This window comes from Lagopus muta, chromosome 18 (assembly GCF_023343835.1).
Source record: "Lagopus muta isolate bLagMut1 chromosome 18, bLagMut1 primary, whole genome shotgun sequence".
Taxonomy (NCBI): Eukaryota; Metazoa; Chordata; class Aves; order Galliformes; family Phasianidae; genus Lagopus; species Lagopus muta.
The window spans coordinates 5,799,567-5,818,488 of NC_064450.1; the positions used below are offsets into that span (position 1 = coordinate 5,799,567).

Sequence of the window (18,922 nt, forward strand, 5' to 3'; positions counted from 1 at the left end):
TTTCGGTGCTGCTGTTGGAGCTCGGTTTATAGGAAGCTGGGAGTGCTGACTGCATGGGATTTGGGGTACTTAGAGATTTGGAAAGCTCGTGGAATGCACTTTTTGACATCAGATGCATATTTTAGCAACTCATTAATGTCTGGTTATTTGAATTCAAGTGGCTGCATCCGGGCCTCATGTTACTGAAGTAATCGAGAGGAGGGGGAGCACCCTGTGAGATGGAAGGGGGCATCCCCAGCTCCAGTGGGCAAAAAGCCACAGACAGAAAGTGTGTCAGGCAGAGGAGCAAAATCCTTAACCCTTAATCCCTGAACTTCAAGGGGCTCCGCACGAAGTGAGCTGAGCATCCGCACGAGGAGCCAAGCACGGCCCTCTGCTGCAGGACTGCCTCACACAGCTCCTCTGCACACAGCGCCAGCTGCCTGCAGGGCCTGATGCTCACAGGGGCAGTGAGCACCCATCTGTCCTGTCCCCACTTTCAGCAGAACAACCACCGGCAGAAATCAGGGGTTTCCTCCTGCAGAGCTCCTCCTGACCCCCCCCAGGGCTCGGTGTCACAAGGAGGCTGCAGCCCAGGCAGCCCTGCGTCCTCCTGCTCCATCCTCAGCCCCGAAGCACATTTCCATGTCGCACACCTGTGGAGCAGTGACCCACTTTGTGAGCTCTGCAGCAACAGGCCAGCTTCTAAAGAGCCAACGGGTTCAGACTTCCAAGTAAATTAAGGTCAGCTTTTCAAGGTACAATAATAGTGCCTTTATTTTTCCTTACTGCACGCATGCTGCATTTACATGCTGAAGGAGCTTTGTTTCAAGTCACAATTACGTATTTTTTATCAGGTGATTCAGAGGTTCAGCAAAATCAAACCTATCCAGCTGAGAAGAACACTCTTATAAGGACTGCCTGGGCTGGGGCAGCACATTGCCCCAACCCTTGGAAAAAACACACTGCTTTTGGTTTAGCTTGCCACGTAAGTGCAGTGATGGAGTCTATATTTAGGTACATGCACACTGCTCCAGACCAAATGATTTCCCTGCGTTTCCAGCTCCCTGCAGCACTGTGCTGGGTGCTGGGTGGGCATTACCACATAAAAAAAAGAAACTACAAAAATGCCACAATACAAACTAGGTAAAGCTGTACAAGAATCCAGCTCCCCTCGCCAGTTGTAATGGAGACATTACCAGCAAGGCTGGAACGTGCTCGGGTGGGGACCGAGCTGCCAAGAGAGCCCATAAGTGGAAAAAGATGATTTGGATGGTGTGTGTGGGTGTAAACACAGCAGTCTGAACAAATTTTATCTGTCACATTCATTTGCTGTTGGCATGCTACCCGTTTGCTAGAACTACAGGGGGGAAAGCCCAGCTCTGCCAGCCTTCCAAATGAGGATGGTCTTTTCCGTGTCCACATTTGGAGATACGTTTCTATTTCAAGCCTGTTACTATTCTGGCCGGGCACGTATTGCTCACTTGCCATTTTGGTGCAGAAGGTAATGCAGCTAGAAACGTGAAAATAGCCTGTTGTCATCCTGCCCTCCTGCATGCCAAAGGAAAGCCCTGTGAAAAGCAGGTAACTGGAAACATGCAAACAGCTACCCAAAGTCAGTGACTCTGTGGTCCTCTTCTGTGTATTTGCAAAGCGATTTGGGGTAGCAGAGGGCATGCATTGCCCAGCAGGAGCCCTTGGGAGCACACAGCCCCACTGCCCTCCCTGGTACTGATTCATTCTCTACAAGAAACAGGGGAAATCCATTGCTTATACAGCTGTCCCGAAGCAACGTGCATTACACTGAGGAGCCGTTTGGCCCAAAAGATGTCATGTTGCCTAAATACAATAACTCCCAAGTGAAACACAGCTCCCTCCCTAGGTAACAAGAAGGGTCACAACTGAGAGAGATGCTGTACTTCCACAGGCTGTAAAATACTTGGATTAAAACAAAATAGGAAACCAGATGGTGCGTATCCCATGCGGATCCTTACGACCCTCCTCCCTCACAAAAAGGCACTGCACACCACAACAGCCAGGAGTGGGAAGGTGGGTACTTACGACTGACAGGCAAAAGACATGCCAAAGATGGGGATGCAGCGAAAAATGCCCTCCCAGCGTGTGTAACTAACTTGCTGCAGCCACTGCCCGCTGAAGAGGCCGTGCTTGAAGGACGACAGCACGATCTGCAGCCAAGAGAAGGAAAAGGGGGTAAGATCCAGCAGGAATGCCAGCAGCGGGACGCAAGGCAGCGTGTGGCAGCTCGGTGAGAGCAGTGCCTGCTGTACCACGGCCTGCTCTCAACCCCCCGCTCCCTTACCCCACCCCACGTACTCTGATAGTGCTCCAAGCATCCTCACCGGGCCCCTTGCCACCGTGGGCCCTGGGTCTATTTTGTGGCAGTCCCCCCCCCCGGTTTGATGCCATCAGCAGCACACAGCAGGGTGGAACCATTTCCACTGACACGTTTCACCACGAGACTTATTGCTCCCAGACATTTCTTCTGCACTTTTCTTTTCTAAAACAGGAAGCCAACGTTTGCCTCGGAGAATCCTCTTCAACAGAGACAGACAAAAGCTCCTTAAAAAGGAGCCCACCAGCACACTGCTGCTCCAGGAGCACTCAGCACCGCCAGCTCAGTGGGGACAGGGAGAAACTTCAGGAAAACAAGGGGAGCAAGGCACCCAGCTCAGGCACAGGGGCTCTTTTGCCACTGACAAGGAAGCTGGCAGACATTGGGTTGCACAGGAAACAGAAGGTAAATACGTCTGAATGCCTGTTTATAATATCCCCTGAATAGGGGTTTTCTAATCCCCAGAGATTACTTTTAGTGCAGCCAACTCTCATGAAATGTTGTGGTTTTCTTAAAGGCACAGCTTCTGGAACACACTAGTTTTGTGAAACACTCATTTACAGTTTCCAGCTTCATTACAGCTCAGAACTGTAACGCAGCCCAATCTACTAAAAAAAAAAAGTTAAATACGTGGAATTTCCACTCCTCCCTTTTCTTTCTTTTGCTTCAGCTCTTCCAGGCCTGAAATTTGGTGGAGACAGGGCTGGGGCTCCATGATCAAGCAGCCTGAGCATCAGTCTCCACCTCTCAGTACATGGTGCTATATGATGAAGCTTGGCCAAGCCAAACAGAACAAGCTTTGGACAACCCTCAGCTCACCCTACTTGATCTAAAAGGTCAATAATCCATTTATCTCAGTAAAGGAAAATGTTTCTAAAAAATCTCTGAAGAAATACACACCATGTGTCAGAGCTGAGAGCTTATGAAGTTTCCAGAGCACAAGAAGCAGAAATGCAATCACACTTGTTGCCTGAGAGACATTCACCACTGGCTGCAAAGAAAGCACGCAAAGCCTGTGCTCTCAGCAAGAAGAGCCTTCCCTCTGCACATTACAAACACTGAGGTTTCAAGGCAAAGCACCAACGCATGATAAAAGCCCTCGTGTTTCCAGTCACTTTCTCCCCACATCTTCTATCCTCTGATTTCTACGTCGGAGCTCTAAATTATATGAGCAGAATAAACCCCAATTCAATCTGCTCGCCACCGCAACCCGTTGCTTTGTAGTGGCACGCAGATGTGCCATCAGCTCCTGCTCTGTGCTCCTTCCCCACAAGCCCAGCACATGGGCAGCAGCTCAGCCCCCATGCCAGGCCCTATCAGTGCTATGTATCAGGAAGGACATGTTATGCTCGAGCCCTGCGCCTGCAGGCTGCCCCCACGGGGCGCACAGTGAGCACCTGTGTGAAACCTCCCATCATCAGTACTCACCACGAACATGAAAACAGTGTAGAAGATGAGAGCCATGGCGCTGAATGACTGTATGGAGGCCATCATGTTCCTCTGGAGGCTCAGGGGAAGCACGATGCACAAGGAGACGGCGAAGAGCAGCACGATGCGGAAGCTGCCAGACACCTGGAGAGGGAGCAGCACACAGAGCACGCTCTGAATGCCTCACCACATTAGTAAAGCAACTCCCTGATGCAATTCTATAGGTATTTAAAGACTCGATGCTGAAAGCTTGCCATTTCTAGAGCTGGGTCTGTGATTAGCTCAGACAGTCACTGGGTGCCACTGTTGCTCTGCACAGTACGTGACCGGTCCACCCTGAAGTGGAAGTATTGGGCTGGGGGCAGAGAGGGGAGGGGGCTTTAAACACTAATCCAACACAAGCGATTTGAGTATTTTCCATGCAATTAAATAAAAACTGAACTTACTTGGGGAATGGGAGATTGAAGTCTTGAAAATTCTGATCCAGAAAATTAATCAAAAAACTCACATTGGTATTTATTATAGCAGAACACTCTGGAACGCTTGGAAATATTTAATACCTAATTTGGCTGCAGCCACAACGCATCTTTTTAACTTCACAGTCCCTTAATCAGAGCTTAGCAGCATCAGGAGGAGCAGATAACAGCCCGCCAGGAGCACAGGGGTGCGAGGGGTACCGGCTCAGACAGAGGAACTGTCTGTCACCACCTGGCAGGGGGAGGCATTAGGGCAGAAACATCGGATCTCCTTCGTTAATCTGCTCCAGAATTAATAGCGACCAGTATTAAAGGGGTGTTTTGCTGGCAGTGCCTTAAGGGAGGTTTTGCACATCTGATTGTTTCCTCTACTTCTGAGCCACTAAAGCTTCCCTGGAGGTGCCCCCACAGCAGCTCGTGGCCCTCTGAGCACACGCTGCTCCATTTAAGGGAACTGGGAGCACTGCCTGCACAGCAGCTGCAATGCAGCGAGGATTGATTTACCTGAAATCCAAGCAGCCGGGCAAAGAAGTTGGACCCCAAGTCACCAATGACAACATAGAAAGCAATGCAAGTTCCCAGCATCAGCCCAATCATGCTGCAAAACAACAAAGTACGGAGAGATTAGGAGGCTGAAGCAGGAAGCCTGGAAGGCAGCCGCAGCACAGGTTTAGCACAGACGCTGCGCCCAGCCACAACAGCTGCAGATTGCTCACAATCCTCCTGCACTCTCCCGTTGACCAAGAGGCTTCCAGAGGATACAAAGAGTACATTTAAAGGGACTTAAGATAAAATCCACGCAGGCAGTTGCTCGCTCATCTGCAGAGGTGAAGCAGGCTCAGCACGCCTTGCTTCAGCATACATCCACCCCTAACTGCAGACAACTTCCCAGCACGACACAAAGGAGACGAGGCCCAGATTTTACCAATCTCACACTGGAAATGTTTGGCAAGAAATACATTCAGTCCTCCATCTACAGGGATACAGTGGGGCTGTGCATCAGAACGAGCCCTGCTGGAGCCAGAGCTCTTAACATGGCTCTTAGCAGCTTGGCTAAGGCCATCAGCTCTACATTCAGCCCCAGCAACCTAAACTCGAGGAAACTCTATCCACCTCTCCCCCACAAGCAGCATCTCAGCCAGAGACGTGGCTCTGCTAACACGTGCATCAGTTTAACTGCTGTTTGGAGCCACAGAAGAAACAGACCTTAGGGATGGCAAGAACTCCTTTATTTCTTGGAAAAACATTTAACAGAACCAGCAAGAGGTCCTCCCAGCCGCACCCCCTGCAGCAGGGCCCTACCATGAAAGCCTTGGTAATAGCTCAGCTCTCAAACTTCCTTCCACAAAATGGACCACACTTTAATGAAAAGATTGTAGTACGAACTGCTTCTCCTCCCATTCACCATTGCACGGACCACTTTCCCTCCCGTTTCCAATTATAGCATCCCTGTGGCAATTACAGCGACTGCTTGCATGGACAAGTCACTTTGGAGAAATATTTGGTGTATTTTTAGCGTTCTGTAGCAATCTGCAGATGGGAACAGAAAATGAGCCGGCACCACTGCCCTGCCAGAGCTCAAGATGCCTCCAACAGAGAACCTCCTCTAGAAAAAACAGCACGGTGACACCATCCCACTGCCCATCAGGGCTTCTGAACGCGACCTGCCAGCGATTTGCTGCTGGGGTTGGGGTCACACGAGGCGCAGGAGCCCAGCAGCTACCGGGCTGAAGAGCTCTTGTGCTGCCCCATGGACAGGGCCGTGCCACCAGGCGTTCCCCAGCAGCCGGCAGCAGGCGGCACAGGGCAGCTCCAGGGCACAGCCATGGCATGGGCTGCTCTCCTGTGAACTCCCAGCAACCCTGGCAGGGATCCCACCCCTGGAAACCAGCCACCAGCAACATGCCCGTGAGTTCACAGCAGAGCAGGAGATGAGTTTGCTCTCCAGCTCCTGCATCCCATGCCCCAGAGCTCCTGCCTGCATAGAAGATGAAGCACACGGGCATCTTGCTCAAGTTCTGTAGGTGGCAGGGAAAGCTTTTGGGACCAGGGAGGGCAGGGGAGTAATAAATGAGCACAGCAATGCCACAGAGCATTGTCTTCATTAAAGGGAGACAAACTATTCCAGCTTTAAAGCAATAGATTACCTTGTTTCCACCAACATTTTCCCTGCTTTTCCATAGGCGTGAAATGCTGGCATAAGAGAGGGAAAAAGAAGAAAAAACAAAAATGCAGTTAATTAAAGAAAGGTCCAGAACGGTGCACACATCAGTTAGAAATTAATCAATGCTAGTGACAAAGGGCACTTGAGCAGGAAGCCACCAGCACTGCATTTGGGGGCTGCTTTCCCTTCCCACCGTCCCATTTTCTTTTTCAGACGTGCCCTCCACAAATTGAAGACCACATAAGACAGGAAAAAAAAACAGAGATGAAGGAAAGACAGAAAGCAGGTTATTTTTCCTCTTTTTTTTTTTCCTCCCCCCCTTTTTCATGTTAAAAAAAAGGCAGTGTGAAGTAGCAGTCACACATGGCAACCATTAAAAGAAAGTCAGCGCGGAAGAGAAAATATGCATGTATGAGATGCTGTGTGGCAAAAAGTTCCTGCAGTGCAAAATTTCAATCACAGTCGCATTTTTATTTTTATCTTCCCACTCGAACTGAACCGCCTGACGTTGCTGGATGGGAGAGCTGAGCCGGTGCCCAGAACGCTCAATCCCATCCCCAGAATACCCAGCACTCCCAGCCCACACCAAAGGGCTGCTGCCAAGAGGCTTCTTCTCCCTCCCATCCTTGGGTTGTAGCTCGTAGCAGAAAGCCATCAGTAGTCTTTAAATCATCGGGTTTTTTTTTCTTAAAAAGAAAAAGCCAAGAAAACCGGGCGTATTTTTAGCTCCATCTCACTGGGTAGAATGTGAATTGAGACCTCGAGTTCCAAAACCAGACCACAGTGCCCGCTTGTCAGCGTCCTGCAGAGCTCCAACACCCACCCACCGCCCCCTGGGCTGCCTTTGTCTGCTCCTGAGGCACCGCACAGAGCCCCGGAGCCCACCAGAAAAACCAACTTTCCTCACTTCTGGAAGCTCCTTCTGTTATTTTTAAATATTAACTTACAAACGATGATTTTCTTTGGGCTCGGCTTGAGTTAAAAATTAAGGAAACAACATGTTCTCCCACAGAATGAAGGGAGGAGGGGGGGGAAAAAAAAAGCACAGCAGGAGACCCACAGCAGAAAAATAAACTGGCTTTGTTATGTGGGGCAGTGCTGAAAATAGCCCAGGGCTCGACGACAGACGGGGCGGAAGCGGAGCGCAGCCGGGCGCAGGAGCGGCAGCACAGCGCAGTGCAGCTCCAGGCCTCCAGCTCTCACCCACTCTGGAAGGAGAGGTGTGAGAGAAGAGGCAGTGAGAGGACTGGGGATCCTCCTGGAGCCCAGAGCACCGACCTCCAGAACCGCTGCTGCTACGGCACCGATCCCACCAGCTCCTTTTCCCAGCACACAGAAGCGCAACTCCGGATAACATCGCAGCTGCTGCTGATTTTGAAGCTTGAGGTGCTGAGAGCCAGTCTGTTTCCTTGGCTGTTCTGAAATTATGCTCTAATGAAAGCAAGCCTTCAAACGTTATGTCAGATGTCCCCATTTGGGGACATGGGAAAAATTGGATCCTTTATCTTCCGGAGGAGGAAGGAGACGGCGGCTCTAAAATACATTGTACAGCAAAACGTCTCCAGAACGGGATCTCTAGGTGCCTAACAAAGCTGGGCAGAGCTGAACCTGCTCCGAACTACAGAAGCCCTTTCAAGCCAAGTGTGGCTGCCACGAGCAGGTCACGTCCCAGCACTTGTGGCTGCAGAGAGCTGACCCAGGCTGCTGGGCCCTGCACACCCCCTTTGGCAGCTGCAAGAGGAGGCATTACCCCATTTCTGGTTGCAGTTTCCCTGGGAACTGCCTCCTTTCTTGCCCCACATCTTCCAAGCTGCTTCCCTTCCACGCAGAGCAGTGTTGAAGAGCACAGGATTTCAAACAGCCAAGCCCTTCACACAGGCAGCGATGCAGGGAGACAACATCTGAGCCGGATCTCAGCCTGTGATGAGCCTGGCTCTTCTATAGCTGGAAGCTCTGTGCTCCTCCGGAAGGGGCCGGCTGCCTGAAGTTACACTGCAAAACTTTCTTCCATCTTTAAACCCTGCCAAAGCCTCCCATAGAATCAGCTGCGGGGACTGCCAGGATCTCTCACAGATGTACCGGGGCCCAAGCACACGGTGACAAAGGCTGTCTGTGTGGAGCTGCTCAACCTTGATGCATTAGGATGCATTATAGGAGCGTTGCCTTTCTTCCCAGCGTCTTCCCCTCCTGGTTGCTCGAGGTGGCACCTCTCCCAGAGCGCGGGCAGGGAGCAGAGGCACTTCTTTGTGCCAGTGCCCGCCTGCCAGGGGGTGCCAGGAAGCTGGGAAGCATTACTGGCCTCTGTGTATTCGAGCCCCTTGGCTGCGGGAAGCACGGAGGACCCCTTCTTCCTGGGAGATGCTCCAAGGTGGAGGGGACTCTCTGTACTCGGGTGAGAGGGAAGCAGCAACAAAGGCTCCTTGTCAGAGCAGGCAGCTGGGAGAGGAGGGGCTGGGCCAAGGCGGCACCACCTGAGGGCTCTGCACTAATCCAGCCTTGCTTCCAGGGCAGGGGCACAGCTGCTAAAACCACAACAATCTTTTAATTATTATTATTATTTATTTTTTTTTAAGCTTGTAGCAAAGGCTAAAGATGCAAAGCGTGGTAACAGGACCTCGGGTATCCTGAGCATGGTGGAAATCCACTTGTCAACAATGCAGTGACCAAGCGAGCCATGCAGTTCTTTAACTCTTTTACCAAAAGCGATGCCAGCCAACTCTCCACTTACCCAAACAAGAGAAACCAAGCAAACAACCACGTTGTTTCACATGCCAGCTGAGAGCACGGGAACCAGACCACCTCCTCCTGCTCCCCAACTCAGTCAGAAGAGCAGAGAGGTCACAGCAGAGGCCAGCACTGGCACCGCACAGAGGCTGGCAGACGCTGCCAAAACCTCACACATGAATCTTGCAGATGTTTTTATTTTCTTGGCCACTTGGAACTTTCAATGCTGTTTCCTCTCTGCTCCCCCTGCTCTGCCATAAATGCACACACGGCTCAGACCCAGGCAGCCCGAGCTCCATGCCAGGCTCTGCTGGCAGAACCCAATGTCCTCGGCAGCATGCTGGGTGGGGAAGCTCGTGGCTTTCATGCTGAGACCAATAATTTACACCAGACACCCACCAGGCCAGCTCCCGAAAACTTGGGTTTTGATCAGTCAGCACTGCATCTCCTCCCCTGCCCTGCAGAGTCAAAACAATTCTGTGCCTATTAACTTCCCTGTCAAGAACAGAATTAAGCCCTCGTATCCCCCCGGGGACATGGCACGGGGGAAGAGCCTGACAGAAGAACAAAACACAAATTGAAAACTACATCAAGAAATCATTTGGTTTTCCAACAATATCAGTGAAAAAGTTGTAAATTAAGAGGTCAAAGTAAAACCACAGTTAAAAAAAGCAAGCCCTGGAGCTGGAAGTTCTCACCCAGGCCGGGGTAGGTCCTGCGCTTGCTGAGATTGGCCGATTTCACCAGGAACATGCAGGATTGATGAGTCATCCAAGAACAGAAAATCAAGAGCAGAGCTCCCAGGACAATGCCACACTGCAAAGGAAGAGGGGAGGGAAAGAAGACAAGCGCAAGATGGAAAGTCAGGCACTTTGGGCAGTCTCACTCCCACGCCTTGCTGCCTCCAGCCTCCCCCGTGCATCTTCAGCCACATTTTCACCTGTTCAGGGAGTTCTCCAGCTCCCCTGCAGCCAGGACAAACGTGATGTATGAGCTCAATTTAACTCTTCCTGCAGCCTGAGGACCACACAGCTGTGCTAGCACAGAGGGGTGAACTGGAGGCATTTGTGAAGCACAGTTGGATTTGATGATCTCAGAGATCTCTACCAACCTGAATGATTCTATGACTCACACCATGAGACCAGTGCATCCCCAGGGCTCTGCAGCCCTCATTACGTTCATGTAAACAACAGAGCCACACCTAAGCACGAGATCCAAACCCTTACCCACGCACTTATTAAATAAGCACTACCTAACAGCACACAGACATTACCGAGCCGCCCTGCACTGCAGGACAGGTGTGCAGAGGTAGATGTCACACGCAGGCTGCTTTTCAAGCAGTTGACTTTAAAGGAGCAAAAACAGCAGCAACAGCAGCAGCCCCTAACACCAGACACTCGTTGTGCTGGGGCCGAACCAGGTGCGGCCGCAAGGCCAAGGCAGGTGGCTCGGCACCCGCAGGACCCACACACGGGCACGGTGCCCAGCGCTTCTCTTCAGCTCTAGTAACGGTGAGAACGACTGCGGGAAGGCCGCCCAGCACAGAGCTGGGGACCCCGTGGCACAGAATAAGGCTCTGGACGCAGCGAGCTCCTGCCCTCACACCGCCACCCCGCCGCTCTCGGCCCCTTCCCGGGGCTCCGGGACCCCCCAGCGGCTGCCCCCGGGCTGCCCCCGCCCTACCGAGGATGGCCGTGAGCCAGGCACGGCGCGGCACGGCTCACCTGGCGGAAGCAGAAGGGCACTGTGAGCACGCTGACGCCCACGATGCTGTTCACCACGTTCATGATCAGGCCCCAGTTGGAGCCCGCGGCCGCCGCCATTGCCCGCGGCGGGGCCGCCCCGCAGGGCCCGGCCCGGAGCCGCCCCTCCACCCCGCCCCGCCCCGCGGGTCCCCTCAGCCACCCGCCATGGCGGCACCGGCACCGGCCACAGCGGCACTTCCGCCTTCCGTTGCTCCGCTGGCGCTTCCGGGAAGTGGGGCGGCAAGCAGCGAGACGGGAGGGATGGAGCGGCCTGCGGCGGCGCTCTTACCGTCTTGGAGGACCGCGCACACTGCTCCGGGAGGACTGAGGGGAGGGAGAGGGCGGGGAAGTTTTATTTTAGGGCTGCTGGCAGAGGCGGAAACGGGATGAGCTCTTCGGGCCCAGCATCCAAGAGTCAGGAAAATGCGTTTATAGTCATGCACGTGCACATGTATATCGATGCACATACACACTCACGCATACAAAGGCACATATATGCAATGAATTCATGCATATGCATGAGCGTTTAAGTACATGCATGTTCACCCAGGCACACGTGTGACACACACATGAGTATACGTGCATGCGCACATGCGTGCACATTCAATCCAAGCAATCTCTCTGGGCTCAGCTCCTGCTCTGCTCATGGGTTCATGCGTGCACATGTGGGCGTGCATCTGGCTGTTGTGTGCATGTGTGTGCGGTGCAGATGGTGCTCAGGCATGGGTGGATCAAAGCCCATGTGCAGTGCTTCCCAATGAGGGTGCGGAGGCTTTGCAAGGGATCAACCCTTAAAAAAGGGGAAGGAATAAAGGGATGCCCACCACCCACAGGCTGACTCGCTTTGCAGGCATGGTGGCGGGTCGGAGCAGTGCAAGCCAACTGCATGTTCCCATTGGAACAAAATCCACAGCGCTTGTATAATTTGCAGCAATTGCAATGGGTAACCACAAGAATTTGCTCTACAAAAGGTTTGCAGGGAGGTGGAGCATGCCTGCCTAATTCCCTCCAGGTGCTGCCGGGGTTGAGGAGGCAGCACCGACTGCTTTGTGGCGCTCTGACATCAAAAACCCCATGAGAGATGTGGCCCCAGCAGCAATGGGGGCTGCCCTTCTTTTCATCCCAACCCCCCGTTCTGGCTTAAGGTTGCCTGGCTGGAATGGACCTGTGTGGACAGAGCACACAGATGGGAATGGTGATGGTACTGGTCACGGAGGGAGGATGGCATGGGGCAGCCAGCAGTGCCCAGGTGTGAGAATTGGCACCAGTAGCACAGGGCAAGAGCTGGAGTGGCTGCAGCACCTGGGAATGGGATATGGTACCCAGATATGGGACATGGAACACTGGTACAGGACGTCATACCCAGATATGGAACGTTGTACTCAGACATGGGACAGGGTACCATATAGGATGTCATTCCCAGATACTGGATGCAGCACCTGGACATAGGACGTAGCACCAGGATATAGGATGCACTACCCAGGCCTGGTACATGGCACCCAGATACGGAATGCTGTATCTGGACATGGGACATTTTCCACTGTGACCTCCTCTCAGCCCCCCACACTCTGCAGCAGCAGAAGCACTGCCACAACTCCAGGGCTGGGGGTTCCCCTCCTCAGTTGTCCCCAGCTGTGGGGCTGGATGTCTCCTACCCAAGCAGGCACAGAACCTGGGACACAGCCGCCCATCTGGCTGGGAAGGGAGAGCACCTCACTGCTGCACCAGGACATCTGCACTGAGTTAGAGGGGAAATCATGTTTATCCAATTAGTTTTACATGGCCCCTAACTCAACACTGGCAGAAAAAAGGGCTCAGGTGGCTTCCCCACATGCTGAAAGGCCACCAGGAGCCCAGCAAGCACTGCAACACCGCACTGTGGGACGTGCAGCCTGAGGATGGGTAGTGCAGCACCCTGCCAAAGCTCAACTTCTGGAGGCCCCAACCCCTCTGGTGATGCCCTGACCGTGTTACCAACTTCCCTACCACTGTCTCCAGCCCAGGGGGGATTTGGCATCCATCTGCTTTCACCGCTGCTGCCCATTTCCCTGTTTCTCTTTTCTTCCCACTATCGATTTTTTTGCTTTCAAAAGCAAACCCTCCTCAGGCAATTTTTAAAGCCCAAGTGATGAATTAAACTCCATTTTTTCTCCCCATTAAAAAGAGGAAATCAAGTAGGTATTGCTACTGCAGCCAGTCTGACACAAGACTGCAGAATTCATCCCTGGCTGCCTGCATGCAGGGCAGTCCCACAGGGCAATGTGTTTCCAATTGCTGTGTCCCCAACCTCTCTGCAATGCAAACCATGTGCAGATGCTCACCTGCAACCCATCAGCACCCCGCTACCGAACAACACGGCCCCAGCGCTGTGAGGAAAGCAGGGGGAGCCAAAAGCAGCCTCCAGCACAGAGACAGTAGGGTGGTGCACCACCTCCAGCCCTGTGCTGCACAGCTCGGGCTCCTCCAAGCAGCCCTACAGTACGCCCTCAGCTGCATCCCCACACGGGGTCTGCTGGGATCCCCAGCTCAGAGCTGCCCCCAGCCCCAATCCCTTCTGCTCCGGTGTGGGGAGCCCAGGAGAATAAGCAAGGTCCTGAGGGGCTGCAGGCAGCTGCAATTAATCGTAATTAGAAAAGGTGGCTGAAGGGCAGCTCAAGATCTCTGTTTTATGAAAATGCAGCCAATCCCCACGAGGGTCTCACGCTGCTGCGCTGGGGCAGAGCTTTTGTCCTGTGCTGCTCAGTGGGGGAAGCACGCTCACACATGCGTGTGTGCTCACGTGTGTCTGCACCTTGCTGAGCAGAGCAGCAGGAGAGAGCAAGCAGCGGGTTTGCAATTGGCAGAGCTGGTGCACGGAGGCCGTTCAAGGCTGCAGCCCGGAGGGGGGGACACACAGGGACACCCTAACCCTAATCCTGTCCCAACAAAGCAACCCGCTCCACTCCTCCCACCGCAAAGGTCAAAGCCTGGCAGAGCCTGGGAAGAACCCGGCAAGTATTTTAAAACATAAATTAAAACAAATTGCTTTTTTATATTGCAAATAAGGGCAGTTTTATCGTTTTTATTGCATAACAACCATTAATGAAGTGCAGTTTCAGGTCACCTTAATTGCTCGGAGACTAAAGTTCAATCCATCGCTGCGTCGCGGGCTGGAGGACACCGTGTGTCATGTGGGGACCTGGCAGGTTGGAAGCAAGAATAAATTTATGGTTGCTATTAGGAAATGGAGAAGAGGGTTCTGTCTGTGCAGGCATTCAGCCAAGAGGAGCAGAGTAGGTACAAAGCACAAACATAGGGAGGATGGGGCGTCCCCAAGATGCCCTTGGTGGACCCTCTGGTCCCCCTCCATCAGAGGAAACGAGGGACACCATGGACGGGGAGCTCCGTGCTGCAGATATGGCAGATTTGGGCAGGGAAGGGACAGACCCACGCGGGTGCCAGCACCGGGCCTGGCGCAGGGCACGCGCGGGGGTGATCGAGAGCCGGCGGGACAACACGGGTTTGCGCCAGACACAGAGCAGCGTCCTACCCGCACCCCCGGGGCAACTGCGAGCACGGCGTGGGCCCGCGGGGGTCACACGGACACGCATGGGACACGCACGACACGCGCCTCTCTCGTCCGTCCCGCGCGAGCACAGACCCTCCGGTGTCACCTCACACGCACAAGGATGCGGCCCTGCCGCCCCGCACCACACGCGTGGGCGCCCCGCGCAGCCCGCACCCACCTGCCTGCGGCGCGCCAACGGGAACGGCTCGAGCAGGCCGCGCCCCCGACCGGCCCGCATGAATGGGCGCGCTCCGCCCCGCCCCTTTTAAGGCAACTGGTGCGGCGCGGAGGGCGGGGCCCGCCGGATCTTAGCCCCGCCCACCACCGCCGCCAACCCGCCAATGAGGGCGGCGCGCGGAGCCCCCGCGGGCGCCGGCCTTTGTTTGTGGAGGGCGCCGGGGCCAATGGGAGCGCGGCGGGGGGAAGGGCGGGCCAATGGGCGCGCGGGGGGAGGGGCGGCGCGGCGCGGCCGGGGATGCCCCGGCCCGGCCACGTGCGCGCGGCGCCGCCACCCCGGGGCAGCGCCCGGGGCTCTCCCCGGTTCCCCCCCCTTTTCACCCCTCCTCACCCGGTGCCTCCGCAGCCGTTCGTTCCCGCGCCGTGCTGGGGCCGTGGGTGGGCCGAGCGCCCACCGGGAGGGAGGCGGCGGGGGGCTCTCGAGGGGCTGCTCGCAGACACCCGCCCCGGTGGGGTCTGCTGGGGGCTGCTCGGCCCGTAGGGAGAGTCGTGCCCCCGCCCCCTTCACCCCCACTGGGCTCACGCTGACCGGGAACGGTGCGGGGCCGCCCGCGGGGCTGCAGGCAGTCGGGAGTCGCGCTGCCGGAAATGAGTGTTTTGCTCGGAAGACGAAGGGCGCTGCCATTTTTTTCCGTTTTTGCCAAACTGCGTCCCTCTCCCGTCCCCTGGGGCGGCGCTGGCGACCGCGGGGCTGGGCCTCGTGCCCCCGCGGAGGTGCGGTGCTGTGCAACGGCAATGCCGGGGGGCCGGTAGCACCGGCGCCGTGCTCAGGCTGCGAGCCTCTTCGTGCTGCACGTGATGCACGCATCCATCCATGTGTCCATCTGTCCATCTAGGCCTTCCTGCAGCGCTGCCCATCCTCCATCCGCAGAACCTCGGGGCGGCCCCGATACCGACAGTGCAGTGGAGGGAGCCCCGCACAACCCCCACCCCGGAGAGAACAAAGGAGGGCAACTGCAGCACCGGGTGTAGCACTGGCCCACACCGCGCCCCGGGTTGCACAGAGCTGGGCACAGCCCTGAGTGTGATCCCATCCCCAGAGCAACGTGGTGGCCGCACTCACCCTGCTGATGCTGCACTATAAAGAAAAAAATCTTCCACGGACGACTTTTGTCACCAAAGTCATTAACATAATAGGACTTGCACATCAAAATTGAATATTAATGCTACACCCGGCTGTGGAGTGAGACGGATAATTGCTCTAATACATTTTCCAGTAGGATTTTCGCATCGTAGCAGCGATTGCATTTGCAAACCCGATTATTACCGCGTCCGATACAATGGGACAGCGAATGGGAGTTCAGCCGGCTGCCTTTTTTTTCCTGGGAGCACAGCACTGAGCTGCCCTTCTCCCATTAGCAGAACGCAGAGCTGGGCCGGGCCCTGGAAGGGACACCGGAGGGGACAGGGACATGAAGACATTGCAGCTCTGTCCCCGTCTCGGTGCCCCAAACCCAGTGCTGTGCTACCGCTGTGTGTCCCCCAGCCCCGCCACCAGCAGTGCTATCGACCAGTGCTGAGCCAGAGGAGTCTGCAGAGCCACAGGGAGCCCGCATGGGGGCTCGGCACAAGGTCCCTTTGGAGGTGATGTCCCCAGGCCGGTGACACAGCGGCAGCCGTGTGCACGGAGCACGGCACTGCAGGGCACCCGGCGTGCAGCCGGAGCCAGGCAAGGCGAGGTGGGCAGAGCCGTGGCTACTTCACAGCTTATGCACACGCAAGGTCCCAGTGCAGCGACGCCAGTCCCGTGCGCAGCCCTCGGGGGGAATGCCAGAGCATGGGGAGAAATGGCAAAAGCCCCGAAGCAGGCTCCTTCTGCTGGGAACGGCTCGAGCAGAGCTGGACACAGCAGGGATGCTGCGTTGGAATTAAGCTCTGGGAAGGGGGCAGGTGCCAGTAGAGCTGGGTGCCAACGCGGCCGCCTCGCCGCACCCCAACACCGGCCCCATTTTTGGGGCTGCCGACGCGCACAGCCCCACACGGCAGCACCCAGCCTCTCCTGCCCGTGGGTGCCCGCGGTGCGGTGCAGCGGAGCCCCGCATGGCTCCGGGGCCGAGCAGCGCCGGGCGGAGCCGCGGACAAAGGAGAGCCTGCGCTCCGATCCGGGCCGGGCGCTCCGCTCCGGGCTCTCCTTTGTTCCCCGCGGGCGCAGAGCAGAGCTCGAGGCCGGCCCGGTTCGGCTCCAACAAAGCGCGGCCCCCGCGCCCCCCCCACCGCCCTTTGTCTCCTGGGCCGCCCCGGGTGCGGACAAAGGCGCGGGTCGGGATGCGCTGGGTATTAAAATCTTAATTAACCCACGCTGGTTTGCACCATTGATTATCCCGGCGGAATCTGCACGTGAGCACCGTGGCGGCACCGCACCGGGACGGAGCATTGCGGAGCTCAGAGCCATCGCTGTGCTCAGAGCACCAGACGCTCGGAGCTCGGAAAATATTTTTTTCTTATCTTTAATATATATATATATATATATATTCAATTGTTATTATTATGTATAGATATATTTTTTAGCCGAAACAATTCTCTCCCCTTTTCCACCCCCGCGGCTGTGCACGCACCGTTACTGACCGCCGTGTGCTGCTCCCGCGCCGCTCCGTCCCGGTTTCTCCCGGCCTCGGTGCGCTCCGCTGCGGGGAAAGAAACGGAAAGAAACATTAAGGAATGAAAAAGGTCTTTTTGCGGGGTTGGCGCTGCGCTCCCCCGCACATTCCCGCTCCCGTCGGGGCTCTGGCGGCCGTTCCCCGCTCGTTATCGCTCGCTCCCGGTGCCCTGTGCAGTAACGGAGCGCTCCCGGATGCCCCAGCGCCTTGCACGCAGCGGTCGATGCGATTTATCCGCGCGTTTCAACGCTTTTATTTCCCGGATAAAGGCAGAACGCGGGGAGCGGTGCCTCCGCACGGCGCCTCCCGAACGATTCGGTGCGCTCTGAGGACCGACTGCGCCGCGACGGCCCCGGAACGGTCCCGGAACGGCTCGTCCGCGTAACCACGTTAACCCGCACGGACAGCCCCGGTCACCCCGCACGGCTCTCCCGTTACCGCGCACCGTTCGCACCGCTGCCGCGCACGGTCCTCCCCGGTTAGGACTCACGGTCCTTCCATAACGGCGCACGGTTCCCCCATTACCGTGCTTAACCCTCCATAACCGCGCACCGTTCCCTTCCGTTACCGTTCTTAGCTCTCCCGTTACCGCGCACGGTTTCATCCGTTGCCGTATGCCGCCCTCCGTTACCGCGCACCGCTCCCACTCCCGCGCACAGCTCTCCGCTCGCTGCCCGCCGCCTTCCATCTCCCGCCGCCGGGGCCGCGGTGCCGATGTCCGCCTGGGGAGGGTTTGGGGATGGGGGGGGAGGATTGGGGGGGGGGGGGGGGGGGGAAGGTTTGGGGGGAGCCTGGAAACGGCCTCGCCGCTCCGCTTTCATCGCGGGGCCGCGGGCCGCCTTGAAACCGCGCGGCCGCCGCTCGCTCGGTGCGGGCGGCGCGGGGCGGGCTGGCGCGCGGCCAATGGGCGCCGTGTTTACACTGCGTGATTGGCAGCGGGCGGGCGGGCGGGCGGCCAATCCGCGCCGCCCCCGGCGGGGCGGGGGGAGGGAGGAGAGGGGGAAGCGCGCGCGCGCGCGCCGGCGAGAGTGCGCGCGCGCGCGGAAGTGAAAGAAGGAGGGAGCGGGGGGTGGGGGGGGGGGGGGGAGAGAGCGGCGGGGTTAACCCTCGCGGTGCCGGGTTGGGGCCGTCCGTGGGGAGGAAGGGGGGGGGGGAAAAAGGAGCTGGATAAGGGTGGGAGTGCGCGGGTTGGGGTCGGGGTTTGCGAATCGCGGGGTTGGGGTGCGCGGAGCGGTGCGGGCGGTGGGGGGGAACCCGCGGGACGGCAACCCGCTCCATCCCCGCGGAAAGAGCGCTCGGCACAAACAAACGGGCTCCTTCGGGTTGTTGTTTTGCAGAGGGAGGTTGCGACGCAGCAGCAGCAAAACGCAACCCCCCCAGCGCCGCAACGCAACCCCCCACCGCGCCGTACGGCGCAGGCGTGCAGCGGGCAGGGAGGGGAAGGGGGCGGGCGGCAGCGGGGCGGCGCGCTCCCCTCCCGGCGCGTTCCCGCGCGCGCCTTTCCGCGCTCCCGCGCGCGCGCCTCCCCCTCTCTTCTCCCCCCCCCCCCCCCCCATTCATCCTTCGGGCTTGAATTCGGCGCCGCCGGGCCGCGGCGCTGCCCCCACCGCGCGCGGATTGGCAGCGCCCTGGCGGGGCGCCAGCCTATTGGGGGGCGGCGCTGACGCAACGC

General features: G+C 56.8%; 1 protein-coding gene across 3 annotated transcripts in view; it reads right to left on the reverse strand.

The window, feature by feature from the left end:
* SLC38A10 (solute carrier family 38 member 10) overlaps positions 1–11,006 on the reverse strand; it is a 30,873-nt gene extending 19,867 nt beyond the window's left edge. For all 3 annotated transcript variants that reach the window (XM_048964678.1, XM_048964677.1, XM_048964676.1), the window contains exons 1-6: positions 10,849–11,006; positions 9,823–9,940; positions 6,384–6,429; positions 4,741–4,834; positions 3,761–3,904; positions 2,041–2,165 (exon numbers count right to left, since the gene is read on the reverse strand). In XM_048964678.1, coding sequence (XP_048820635.1) covers positions 2,041–2,165; positions 3,761–3,904; positions 4,741–4,834; positions 6,384–6,429; positions 9,823–9,940; positions 10,849–10,947 — 626 coding nt within the window. In that variant the 5' untranslated portion in view covers positions 10,948–11,006. The remainder of the gene's footprint in view (positions 1–2,040; positions 2,166–3,760; positions 3,905–4,740; positions 4,835–6,383; positions 6,430–9,822; positions 9,941–10,848) is intronic.
* Between the last annotated feature and the right edge of the window lie 7,916 nt (positions 11,007–18,922).